Source organism: Rhinatrema bivittatum, chromosome 2 (assembly GCF_901001135.1).
Source record: "Rhinatrema bivittatum chromosome 2, aRhiBiv1.1, whole genome shotgun sequence".
In the NCBI taxonomy this organism is placed as follows: domain Eukaryota; kingdom Metazoa; phylum Chordata; class Amphibia; order Gymnophiona; family Rhinatrematidae; genus Rhinatrema; species Rhinatrema bivittatum.
Window position 1 is genome coordinate 23,537,824 of NC_042616.1, and position 13,521 is coordinate 23,551,344.

The following is a 13,521-nucleotide window of genomic DNA, read 5'->3' on the forward strand; positions in this document are numbered from 1 at the left end:
TTTAAATACTTATCTCCTGCTTGTCCAGCGAGAAGGGGGAAGGGTAGAGCCCGTTATTTCAGCTCCAGGCTTCCCGGTCTCCCGCTGTGCACACCCTGCCAGTGAGTGTTGAGATGTGCTAATTAATTTTAAGCAGTCTTCAGTGCTGCTTGTTTTGCTTTTATTTGCACTTCTTTAAGAGAAGGAGATTGTAAAGCAGAGATCGGCTTGGAAGCCTTATCTCCCGGCTGTGATAACATGAAGTAGCTTATATTATTGCTCAGAATCAGCTACCCAGGCTGGTCTGCCTCGGGAGACGAAGCTGAGCTTTCGCGGGAAAGATGGCAGGGGGAGGGACAGAGTTATAAAAGTCACACTTACTGCCACAGCTCCCAACCCGCAGCGAACATCTCCTGTTGTGCCCTGAAAGTTTTGTCCGTGTTGCTAGCTCCAACCGGGGTGATACTTAAAAATGTAAGGTCAGCGATTTTCAGCGGCACAGTTAGTGGATTCAGACTATGCAGAGCAGGAGCCCCCAGCACAAGTAACCGTTGGGGGGAGGAGGGGAGGATTCAGCACTATTTATTTATTTATTTATTTTTAATTTTTATATACCGAAGTTCTTGTAGGGACTACAAATCACTCCGGTTTACATAAAACAAAGAACTGCTCAACAGAGAGTGGAGCTTTACATGGAACCGTAGAACATATGGAACAGTATAAATGGATGACAATTAAACATAGTGAAAAATAAATAAAAATAATAGTTTAACTGGTAATAAATAAAGAATTATATTATTTACTATAAGCAGTATAACTGTTTAGAGTAGAAATAAATATTAACAATGCTAAATATATATAAGAAATAAAGTGAATTTTTGAACTCAAAGATAGTTGTCCAGTTACTTAGTACAGTACTAAGCAGCCTGTTCAGCCCGGAGCTCTCGGCACAGCATTCATTGTAGAGTTCTTTAGTCCTTTGTTTGGGGCGTTTTCTCTGGTTTGTTTTTTTTTGTTGTTTTGTTTTTTTTTGGTGGTTGATTTAGTCAGAGTTCACTTCTTAGATCAAACAGCCATTCCACTGTGGCTGGCCTGCGTCGGAGGTTCAGTCACCTCGCTCGCACCAAGATGGCGAACAGGAGAACTTAAATATGGAAACTTCCCTGTCTCGTAGTGCTGTCTTCTCGATGTGAGCTGGCCTTTTTTGCAGATAAATGTGCTCCGTAGCGCGTACTCTGTCTCTTGCCACAATTAAATGCCCCTTTTGTATTTATTTTCGGGGTACATTTAGTGCACCAATTATAGTTGTTGAAGAGCCTCAGGCTGAAGCAGCCATCTCCCTGCACGGCAAACAGCGCCCCCCAAAACCTACATTTTTGATACCCCAGATGGGGCTCAGAAGTATCTCCAGCGGCCATAAATGCCTACGAGAAGGCTTGCTAGCATGGCTATCTGCCGGCTGAACCCAGTTCTAACCCACGATTCTCTGAGTAATAAACTGTTGATTGATATCCCAGAGAGGAGAATTCAGATGGCTGGATCTTAGACTGCGCCTCCGAATCCTCCGTAGGACTCAGCCGGGGACATAGATCCCAGACTCTTTTGGTCATATACTTTGATGTGGGGACCCTTTTCGTTGTTGCTCCTGGAATCGGCCTTGGGAGGTTACATAACCGACAGGATACCCTGGCAGATGGATCCTACATATGAGTACCAATCTAATTAGGTTAAGGACTCCAGGCTTTGTTTCAGATTTCCAGGATTGCAGATGCATACGGAGGATGATTATTTCAAAGTTCAGTGTGAAGTCTTTACCTCTTTCTAAATAGGGCTCTCCCAACTGTTTTTTTCTATGGTTCATATTTCTCTTTTCTGCCAAGACAGTAATTTTTCAATGTGGAGTGTTGTTGCATATGTTATGGTATTACTGTATCTAAAATGGTGGGAGCGAGGCACCCGTACACATGCAACCCGTGATCTTCTTACCCCTGTAACAGTGGTCTTGATTGATGATTGAGGTTGGGAAGGGGGGCTGGCCTGCCGAGGAAGTAGACATCTATCTAATCCAGAGCTTTCCAAAGTGTGTGTCGCGACACTTTACTGTGTCGCCTGAGGTGTGCCGGTGTGTCACGCAAGCCTGGTGCACGTGACACACCGGCAAGTGGGAACCAATGCAGCCGCCGGTGGACCTCATCGCACTGGCGGCTGAACAGTGAAGTTTCGCTGGGCTGGGCTGGGCAGTGTGCCGGAGACACACAGCATGAAGATCGGTGAGCTGTGGTGGAGCTTACGTCACCACGGCTCGAAGAAAAAGGTCACGCAGGTGCTCCTCCTCCTTCCTGCCCACGCGGCCCCGGAAGAAAGATGTTGCCGGAGCCGCACGGGCAGGAAGGAGGTGGAGCATCAGCCACGTGCAGAAGAAGAGCAGCGGGCTGAGAGGAGGAGGCCCGGGTAGCAGGGTCCCCACGGCGGATCGGCACGCGAAGAAGAGGGACGCCGCTGCCGCGGATCGGACCGCGAAGAAGAGGGACGCCGCTGCTGCGGATCGGCCCGCGAAGATCAGGGCCGCTGCAGAGCCCATCCTGCAGCGACCCGTGAAGAGGAGCCCAGAGGTAAGAGAGAGGCTGAGGACCCATGTGGCATCAGTGACAGTGGCAGCAGAGGAATGAGAGAGGCTCTTGAGGTTGCTGGCAAAAGAGAGGGGGTCTGCCTTTAGTGTGCATGTGAATGCATGGGTGCCTGCCTGAGGGTGTGTCTGTGTATGAGAATGTATGGGTGTCTTCCTGGGGGTTGTATGTGTGAGAATAGGTGCCTGCCTGTGTGTGGTGTATGTGTGTGAGAATGAATGTGTGCATGCCTGGGGGATTGTGAGGGAGTGGTGTGAAAATGAATGGGAGCCTGCCTGGGGGTCAGTTTCAGTGTGTGAGAATGACTGGGAGCTTGCCTGGGTGTGTGTGTTTGTGAGGGAGCCAGAGAGAGTGAGAGCATGAGTGTGTATGAGAAAATCCAGGGGAGTAAGAGTTTGTGCGGTTGGTGTGTGGGGAGGGGGAGAGAGTGTCTTAGAGCCTGAGAGTGTGTCAGTGTTTGCGAGAGCGAGAAGTTATGGTGGGTATAAGAGCATGAATATGTATGTATGTATGTGACAGTGTATGTGTGAGAGAGAATGGACATGTGAGTATGTGTGAGAGAGAGAGGATAACCTCCTAATCCTTGACAATATCAGGGTGACTGGAAATCAAGAGCTCCCACGTATGGACAGCAGGGGCTTTTTAAAATCCTTATTAGTTTTAATTATCGGGTGTTATTTGATATATGTGCCGTTTTTAAATATTTTATTGGTATTTGGGAAATTGTAAAAAATGTATATGATTTTAATTAATAGAAATTCTATTTATCAGTAGTTTTAAAATATTCTTTTATTAGTATGGTTTTACTATTATAACTGATGCTTTATGTTTCTTGATTTTATTTGTTTTATGAGGAATGGTGGTTCTGTTTTTCCATTGTTAATACACAGAGTCTGGCTTCTTGGGGTTTCCATGTCAGTTTTTGTCAAATTTGTGCTCCTTTATTCTGTATTTGGTGAGGGTCTGTCTCTGCTGTGTGTGTGTGACCATGATGAGAGATTCTACTAGCATAGGGATCTATAGCAATCGGGTTTGTTTGTTTCCTCAGTAGGTGGTGTATTGGTATTCTAGGACCCAGTGTAATATTTACCCTTGCTTATTCACAGGTAGGGTTATTGTTGTTTGAGTCCTTGGTGTTATTACTGTTATGTTACGATGGGATTGCAGTATAGATTTTGAGTGTCTTTTTTGCGAGGTTTTGTGTTAGTTCACAATGTGCCTGGCAGTGGAAGGTGTTTGTGCTGCTGTTACTGTGAGGTGACACCAGAATTTGAAAATATCTTTTAGTATGATGAGCTGTAAGGGAAACATCCAAGCTCCATTGTTTAAGGGAATTTCAGTGGATGCACAGAGTTACAGAACTGGAGGTGCAGGATTTATATGACATTCTGTCCCTTCCTATAAATTCCAGTCTTCACTCTCATAGCCATATAGAATTAGTTGAATGAGGCTATCAAATAATTATATACAGGCCTATCCAGTAGCAGCGCACCTACCGCTCGATCCTGAACCCTAATTATATGTAAATGTAAACCGCGTCCGAAAAGCCTTAGGCCCGCGCAACCCGGGATACTGGATAGAGCGCCTATACAGTATCCTGGGTGCGCGGGCCTAAGGCTTCACGCCACGCTGGTATCTGTCATTTCAAATGTCATTTGAAATGACAGATACCAGGAAGTTGCTTCGCCGATGTCAGTGTCTGTTCTCCCCTCCTCCCGGAGCAGGGCGCGAAAAGCAGCCTTGCTCCGGGAGGAGGGTAGAATAGACACGGACATCGGCGAAGAAAAATAAAATAAAACGAAAAAAGCCCCGGCCGCGATCATGGGTGCCGGTCTCCGTGGCAGCCCCAGTCCTCTCCACTGCTCCCGAAGCCAAAAAAAAAAACAGGTTTTTTTTTGTTTTGGCTTCGGGAGCAGGGGAGAGGACGGGGGCTGCCACGGAGACCGCTTTCCCCCGTGCAAGTAAGTTGCTTCGCCGCTGTCAGAACTCCCCCCCCCTCTCCCGGAGCGGGGCGCGTAAAGCAGCCTTGCTCCCGGGAGGAGGTGAGACTGACAGCGGTGAAGCAAAACAAAGAAATCGAAAAAAAGCAAAAGCAAAAAGTAAGTCGCTTCGCCATGAAGCGGCGAAGCGACTTACTTTTGCATCCCCAATCGGATTTCTCCTGCCTAAACTTACCTTCAGATGGACCGGACGCCTGCAAAAAAAGTATCTTCCCCTCCCCCGGGTAAGATGGCTGCCAGCACGGGGGAAAGCAGCCCCTGTGCATTCGATTGGCTGCTCAAGACGTGACGTCACGACGTTACGTCTTGAGCAGCTTCGGGAGCAGGGGAGAGGACTGGGGCTGCCACGGAGACCGGCACCCATGATCGCGGCCGGGGCAGGTGAGCGGGGGCTGGGGGAAAGCTTGCCACCTACCCTTACCCCTGCCCTCTACCGCAGGGGTCAGGGTAGGCGGTAAGTTTGCAGGTTAAACGCGCGACAAAACGGCAGGGAAAGGTAGCGATAGTCGGGGCGCGGGTTACGGGATGCTAGGGAATAGCTAATTGGCTCGTTTGCATGCAATATCGAGCTAATTCGCTCGTTTGCATGCAATATACATGCCGCGGGCGGAAGGGGTTGCCCGGGGAATTTAGGACACGGTAGGAGTAGGTTAAAGGGGATTCGGGATCGCAGGAAGGGCTAACGCGGCCGGAACGTGAGTTAAAAGCGGCTTAGGAGCAGGGTAAACGCGGCCGCACTTTACAGGATAGGCCTGATAGTGTGAAACTGGCCAGCTTTTTAAAATTACGCAGAAGACCCTTTGGACTTTCTTATTAACACCAAATATTCAAAATCTGTGTTCATCCCATCAAGCTCATATATCTCATTAAAGAGGTAAATTGAATAACACAATAACTTTGTTTTATTATTGTTATTCATAAATTAGAACAATAACATTAAGCTTGGAATATTATATATTTTTAATATAAATGAGAGGTTTTCACAAGATAGGTTGTGTCGTGAAACATTTTATTATGTATATATTTAAGGAAACATACATAAATTGTCGAAATACATTTAGTTCGTTTAACCTTAACCTCTGGTTTGCTAGTAAACTGAATTACTGTGTCCCGAAATTATGTTTGTCTAAAAGTGTGTCACCAACATGAAAAGTTTGGAAAGCTCTGATCTAATCTTTACAAGGAGCTAACTTTCCATTTCAGTTGGGAAGCGGGGAGGCTAGGCTGGGGGTCTCTCTGCTCATCGATTGGCAAGGCTACCAGGGACCTGGGTCCCAGATGTTCCGCATCATTATGGATAATGGATAAAATATTATCATGGAATGTGAATGGTATGGGATCACCCATCAAACGAAAGAAAATTCTCAACCATTTAAAACATCTGCAGACAGACATAGCCTGTCTTCAGGAAACGCACCTCTCGGCCCTCGAGAGTGCAAAATTGGCGGCAGAGATTGGGTGGGAAACTGTATCTCTTCGGCGGCGCAGGGGAAGAAGGGAGGAGTTGCGGTGCTAATCCATAAAACCTAATTTCAAGGTTACTACCCACATCATTGACTCGGAAGGCCGATATGTTTTGATTACGGGTCTCTGGAACGACACTTTAGTTACCATCTGCAATGTTTACGCTCCCAATGAGTATCGACACAGTTTTTTTTTGAACATCTGGAAAATTTGTTGCTCGCTCACATGCAAGGTACTCTGTTACTCATGGGAGACTTCAATTGCGTTCATGATGCCAGTATGGACCCGCTGCCCCCCTGTCTTAAAAACTCCACCTAAAAAGTTGAAAGGTATTACATATCTTTGTTCCCAGTTAGATCTGGTAGATATATGGAGAGGTGCTACACCCAACCGAGAAAGATTACACACATGTATCCAGGGCACACGCCTCATTATCCCGCATAGATTACATCCTGGTCTCTCACAGTAGTTTTGCCCGCATCAGTTCAGCCACCATAGGAACGCAGGTCATATCTGATCACTCCCCAGTCACAATGCAGATGCATACTGCCCGCAGCACAGATGGGCCTCGGATGTGGCGTTTCCCAACCCATCTGAAACAGAACACTCAATTTCAAACATTCTTGCAAGCTAAATGGGATGAGTTTCTTCTGCATAACCAACAACATACAGATAACCCCCAACTTTTGTGGGAAACCTCTAAAGCTGTTCTTCGAGGTGAAATAATATCATATACACACTCCCTGCGTAAACGATTAAATGCCAACAAACTACTATTAGAACAGCAACTCCGTCTTCACAAAATTTCCATGATCTCTACTCCGGGCCATCCGAAGATGGAGTACTACAATACATTGAACCAATTAAACACCTTACTGCATACTAGAGCGCAGCAGCAATTAGACAGAGGGGAACAAAAACTATTTCAATTTGGTAACAAGGCTGGCCGGCTACTAGCTAATTTGGTGCGGACTGAGCGTCCAAAAACGTTTATTTCCCAACTGAAAGACGCTAGAGGCAAACTAGTTACGCAAAAGGCTGATGTTTGTGACGTATTCAGAGACTTTTATACCCAACTATATGCTGCTGAGCAACATGAAAATCGATCGGCGGAAATGGAATTTTTTCAAGACATTTCCATCCTCCATATTTCTTCTTCACATTTAGAATTTCTAAAATCGCCCTATCCAACCTATTGAAGTTTCCAATGCTATAGCGGCCGTTCAACCAGGGAAGTCTCCCGGGCCGGATGGCCTCTCTTATGACTTCTATAAAATACTGCGAAAGCAGTTAACTGATACGTTAACCTCCTTCTATAGAGATGGCCTACAAAAAGATCTATTTCTGCCCGACTTCAACCTTGCCCATATTATCATATTGCCTAAACCAGGGAAAGATCCTCTGCTGCCGGGATCATATCGCCAATATCTCTCCTAAACTGTGACCTTAAAATACTGGCTAAGGTTCTAGCGGACCGTCTCAACATGCTACTACCTCTCATCATCTCCTATCACCAAGTGGGTTTGTAAAAGGACGCATGGGAAATGCTAACATGCTTAAACTAATAACGGCTATGAAGCTGTGTCGGTCCCAACTGAACCCCAGCATTAGCAATTGGATTCGATTCTGAAAAGGCCTTTGACCGCGTCTCCTGGAAGTACATGTTTTTTGCCCTACGTGCGTTGGGCTTTGAGGGGGCCTTTTTGCAGTACATCGCGCTCTTATATAGATCTCCGGTCTCCAGAATCGTAGCTAATGGCTCTGTGTCGAAGAACGTGCCTATTTGTAGAGGAGTCCGTCAAGGCTGCCACTCTCCCCCCTTTTATACATACTGGCCATTGACCCTCTTCTTCGAAAGATAGCGGCGAGCCCTAAGATCACGGGCTTTGGAGGGCCTGAGCACCCATTCAAGGTCGCGGCCTTTGCGGACGACATCTTGATCTTCATCCTGAATCCGGAAATTTTCTCTACCAGAAGTGTTGCGGTTACAGGAATTATTTGGATCTTCTCCGGCCTCAAAATCAATCACGAAAAGTCTGAAGTAGTCGATGTTATAGGCACAGTTCGCTCAGCTTGGCCGGGTCCCTTCCCTCTACGTTGGGTTGAGACTGCACTTTAAATATCTGGGATTCGGATTCCAATCAACATTGATGACCTATACAGAGCTAACATAAAACCCCTACTTGTACAAACCTCGACGACACTCGAAAGATGGCAAGCCCTGCCGCTGTCCATAAAGGCGGCTACAACTTTTTAAAATGATACTCTTACCAAAATGGCTCTATGTTCTCCAGATGATACCCCTATGGATAACCAAGTTGGATATGACCTGCATCAATAAGGCGCTTCGTACCTTCCTCTGGAGAGCGAAAAAACCACTCATATCAATGGCAATCTTGTACAGACCAGTTGAGAAAGGTGGGTTGGGATGTCCGAATCTCTTTTGGTATAACATGGCCTGTAATTTACGTTTAGTCCGAGACATGTTATTCTCTACTTCAACCTATGTCCCCTGCCAAATGCTAGCTTGCATGGTATAACATTACAGGACTAAATTCCTTCTTACAACTCGATCCCAGCCACTTATCAAAGGATCTCAAACTGAGTCTTCTGATGCAAACATGCCGCAGGGTGTGGAGTCAACTACTTAGGCTTTTTGTGTTGCCTTCTCGTTTGACGCCCTTCCTCACCATAGCTCACAATCCAGAATTTAGACCGGGGGTTCAGGCTTCACACTTTCATGGTTGGCACCGGCAGGGGTTGCGATATATTTACCAGCTTTTTGATGATACATCATCACAACTCAGTCCTTTTCCCAACCTGCAGAGTCGATTTGGACTATCAGCTGACAACTACTTTGCTTTTTCTTCAAATTCAGCATTATATCACCAGTCGAAGAGATTGTTTTTCGCTTACCCCATCTTTTCTTAAGCTCAGAGAACTCTTCCCAGAATACCCTACACAGAAAATGAACATTACATGGTATTATACGGTCCTCTCAAAGTTGGGCACCGAGGACACAATTCACCAACTTTATCACAAATGGGCACACTGGCCGACATTTAAACTATATTTGAAGATTTTCACCAACTCTTCGCAATGACCAGGAATATAAGTGATAATGTGCTATTACAAGAAACACATTATAAATTTCTTTGGCAGTTTTTTTATTTCTCCATCAAAAGCCAATAAGATCCGCTTAGCATCTACGGCTCTCTGTCCCAAGTTGTCGGACGCATGAAGGCACCTATGTTCATAGCTTTTGGCAATGCCCATGCATTCTTGTTTTTTGGAAAGAACTGGCCCAGCTATGTTCACTGATCCTGGGCCACGCAACTACCAGTAGATCCAAACCTCTGGCTTTTTGGTTCTCACGCATCATTAATTGGGACCCTTCGCTTTCTTCCATGTACTACTTACAAAGAGCAGGACTACTGGGAAAAAAAATGATCTTATTAAACTGGCTCTCCGATAAACCGCCTTCGGTGGATTCCTGGTTTCCAGAATGATTTCCTTGTGCAGCCTTGAATATGCTACAGCTCGGAACACCTCCTTCAAGAAGTTCAAGGTCATTAAAGACATTTGGGAACCCTTGATCACCTACTTAAACCCTACCATTCACTCTGGACCATAATACTGAACGATATGCGAAGTTGCATCCATTGTTCCTTGCTGCCTTTTAGATTGCTATCCTCGGCAGGGGGGGGGGGGGGAAGAACTGGGGAATAGGGGTTAAGGGAGGGAGGGAGGATGGGAGAATCTATTGTATTATAATGGTCATAGGGACAACTTGCTTGTAACAGTTGCCAAAATATCATGGTGCTCTCATGCTAGACCTATTTTGTATGGTTCCTGGCAGAATGTTTTGTTTGGTTTCACTCAGCCTATATTGTCGTTTGTGCTCGTGTATGTTTATTTCCAACCATGTATGAGTGTCTATGTTAAAATGTTAATAAACATATGTGAAAAAAAAAAAAAAAAAGTCGCTTCCAGAACTGGGCGCACAGCACGTGTGCAGAGCCAGATGCACTAGAAGCACCAACGTTCCACTAGAGGGCAGTAAAGCAGCGCAAAAAGTGTGCAAAAATGCAGCCGTGGCCTTCCATGCAGAGTGCAAGAAACAAGCCTTGCTGCGGGGCCTAGCCCACCGGTACCGCTCAACCTGCCAAGTTCCCCTAACACCAACGGGAGCGGGAACAAACGCCGGAATGGTGCACCAAGCATGGAGACCTGAGGAAGTCCTGCAGACCCTTCTGTAATGTCTCTGTCTTCACTAAATTCTTTATTATTTTTATTTTTTTTTTTAAACTACCTGAGCTCAGCCCTCACCGGCTGAGTACAGAGCAACCACCGCTTTCGGCCTCCTGCACCCGCTGACTTTAAGCTGTACAATTGTATAGCCTCAGCCTTACTGTTTCTTATTCCAAAGGGTTTCAATTCCCTAATTATCTTTATTTTAGATTAGGCTGCTTGCTGTGGCTAAACCTCACCGGGAGGGCTTCTCTCCTGGATCCCTTTTCTGTAATATATGTCTCAGGAATCACCACGGAAGACTTTTTCTTTTTAGAATTGTACAGATAATTCATCTTTGTTAGTATTGAATCATAACAGCAAGCATACATTCATTATATGTAAATAGGTTATAAGTATTTTTATAAAATGTTCCAGTATAACTGTAAGAATGGTCGTCTTCCTGGGAGAAGGGTACAATGCATGTACAATGCTGATAGAGTGCAGGCCTTCTCCAAATATCCAGTGCTCCAACCACCCCTTATATACAGGTTTTTCTCTCTGTCTGACCTCAAGCCCTCTGGCATGAAGTCAGCAGTCATCCTTCTGACCGCCAGGACACACATTTCCTTCATTCTACAAATAGCTTAACTTCTCCCATCTGTTTCCCCTTTGGGTGCTCTCATGCACAGTTCCCACAGATAAAACAAAACTTTGGGTTCACGGTTGATTCACAGGCACATGCATACGTCCTCTGCCAGATCCCAAGCTTCCCTGAGTTGCTGCAATAGAACAAGAACAGTACAAGTTTCCACAGTTTCACAGCCCTTAGGCCTCAAAAGGTCACAGGTTGTTGCAAAACTGGTACAAGGGTCAGGTCTTGTCTCTACATTCCCTCTTGAGGAATTCCAGAATTAGGAATTCCTCACTATTAGGGAAAAATGAAAGAGCAATGGGTGCACTGGTAGGCAGGGCTCTTCGGCAAGTGATTATAGATTATTCAGTGGGGATCTGGGAAACCCCCCCACCACTTTTCTTCCTCCTGGTTGCTGCTGGTTTTTCTCCCTTGCTACCTGCTCCATTGATGGCGCCGTGGCTGCAGTGATTGTCGCCGTGCTTGTGAGTGTCCTTGCCCCTCTTTTTGCTGCCTATAGCCCCTCCTCCCGCTCCGGGTGATGTCATTATATCACGCATGTGCAGATGAGATGTAATGATTCCCGGAGCCCTAGTAATCTTATAATATATTGAGACAATAAAATAGGTTTCCCAATCTTACTTGTGTCTGTAGAAATTATTTTCCTTTTTACTGGTTGAGGAAAAGGGATCTCAGGTATCAGCACAGGGAGGAGATCTCAGGGATGGGAGGGAGAGGGAAAGAGTATGAGAAGACCAGGGATGGGGGTGAGAATAAGGAAAGAGGATTAAGGACAGGAGATTAGAAAGTTTGAAAAAAAGAGGGGGAAGTTTGGAAATCTAGGATGGGGGAAGAGGAGGAAGAAGAAGAGAGGAGGATGGAGTAAGAGGGATTTCAGAGAAGAGGATCTAGGAGCAGGGGAGAGGTAGGAAGGAGAGAAGAGGAGGTTCCATTACCTGCAGACAGAATCTGAGATCAAGGGAGGGAGATCCAAATTGCTATTGCTGTAGTGGGGAGTGGGAAAGTGGCCCAGAAAAGAGAAGGAGATACCTCATGCCGCAGGAGACGGAGGGCTCTGGGGATACACCGGGCTGCTTCATTCTTACAGCATCAGTGATAAGCTGCCAATTTCTTATCAGGAGGTTCACCCCAGCTCTGTCTGCCTCAATCAGGCCCTTCCTGTTCCCTACACAAGAGAAGGGGGATATCCAGGGCTGTGTGCACATTTACTGTGAGGCGCTGACCCAATGACATTTAGTAAAACATCCTCTGTGTATACTAGAAATGCAGATAATGCAATCCTTACCTAGACCTAGAGAGCTCAGGATCTCATAATTCTCCTTCATCACCTCCCTGTAAAGCTCCTTCTGCTCTTCATCTAAATACCCCCACTCCTCCTGGGAGAAGGAGACAGAGATGTCCTCAAACGTCACTGGCACCTGAAACACAAACCAGAAACACTCAGGGACACGTGGAGGGGCTCAGCTGGCTTTAATCTCATAACATTTTATCATGGAAGAGGGGACACCAGGACCCCTCATCCCCAGGAACTGCCAGACTTGTTCCCCTGGACTCAGTTTCCTTTTTGGACCTTGGGGTTTTACAAGTCTAATCCCAGAGACAGAGAATATCAATGGTCTCTGCCTGGATAAATCTGAATAATAAAACCCAAGATCTAACAGAGCATTATCCAGAACATCAGGAACATCTGATTCTGTCACATCAGGAGGGCTCACTGTGCTCTCATCCTCCTGGTTTGCTCAGTCCCTAACCTTGGGTCATCTTTAATGCATCTCCCTCCTTCTTCATATCCAGAACACTGCTAAAGTGAGTCAGTTCCTCCTCTATAACACTGCTAAAATCTATCCCTTCCTCTCTGAGCCTGCCACCAAAACACTCCTCCCCTCTCTTATCACCTCATAAGAACATGCCATACTGGGTCAGACCAAGGGTCCATCAAGCCCAGCATCCTGTTTCCAACAGTGGCCAATCCAGGCCATAAGAACCTGGCAAGTACCCAAAAACCTGGGAAGTACCCAAAAAAAAAAGTTCATTTTTGAACCCTGTACATAGCCTTTTTCCTTTTGTTATTGTTGTTCATACCCCTCTCCCAACTTATGTTACACCCAGTTGTATCTTTCAACTAAATTATCTAGTCTTTGCTTTGTTACTGTATTTGACTGTTCTTTGTTCCTTGTAAAGGCAATGCCTATCTATAACATGGTTCTAAGTTACCTGTAAACAGACACGATGTGCAAACGGTTGTCGGTATATAAAACCTTTTAAATAAATAAATATTCCATGTTACTGTTGCTAGTAATAGCAGTGGCTATTTTCTAAGTTAACTTAATTAATAGCAGGTTATGGACTTCTCCTCCAAGAACTTATCCAATCCTTTTTTAAATACAGCTATACTAACTGAACTAACCCGTCCTCTGCCAACAAATTCCAGAGTTTAATTGTGCGTTGAGTGGAAAAAAAAAACTTTCTCCAATTAGTTTAAATGTGCTACATGCTAACTTCATGGAGTGCCCCCTAGTCTTTCTACTATCCGAAAGAGTAAATAACCAATTCACATCTACCCGTT

The 13,521-nt window shown here is 45.6% G+C and overlaps 1 protein-coding gene across 1 annotated transcript in view; it reads right to left on the reverse strand.

Annotated features, from left to right (window-relative positions):
* LOC115083146 (zinc finger protein 850-like) overlaps nt 1-13,521 on the reverse strand; it is a 151,756-nt gene that overhangs the window by 103,725 nt on the left and 34,510 nt on the right. Inside the window, 1 exon segment of the mRNA XM_029586954.1 lies at nt 12,241-12,373. Within this exon segment, the coding sequence (XP_029442814.1) occupies nt 12,241-12,373 (133 nt within the window).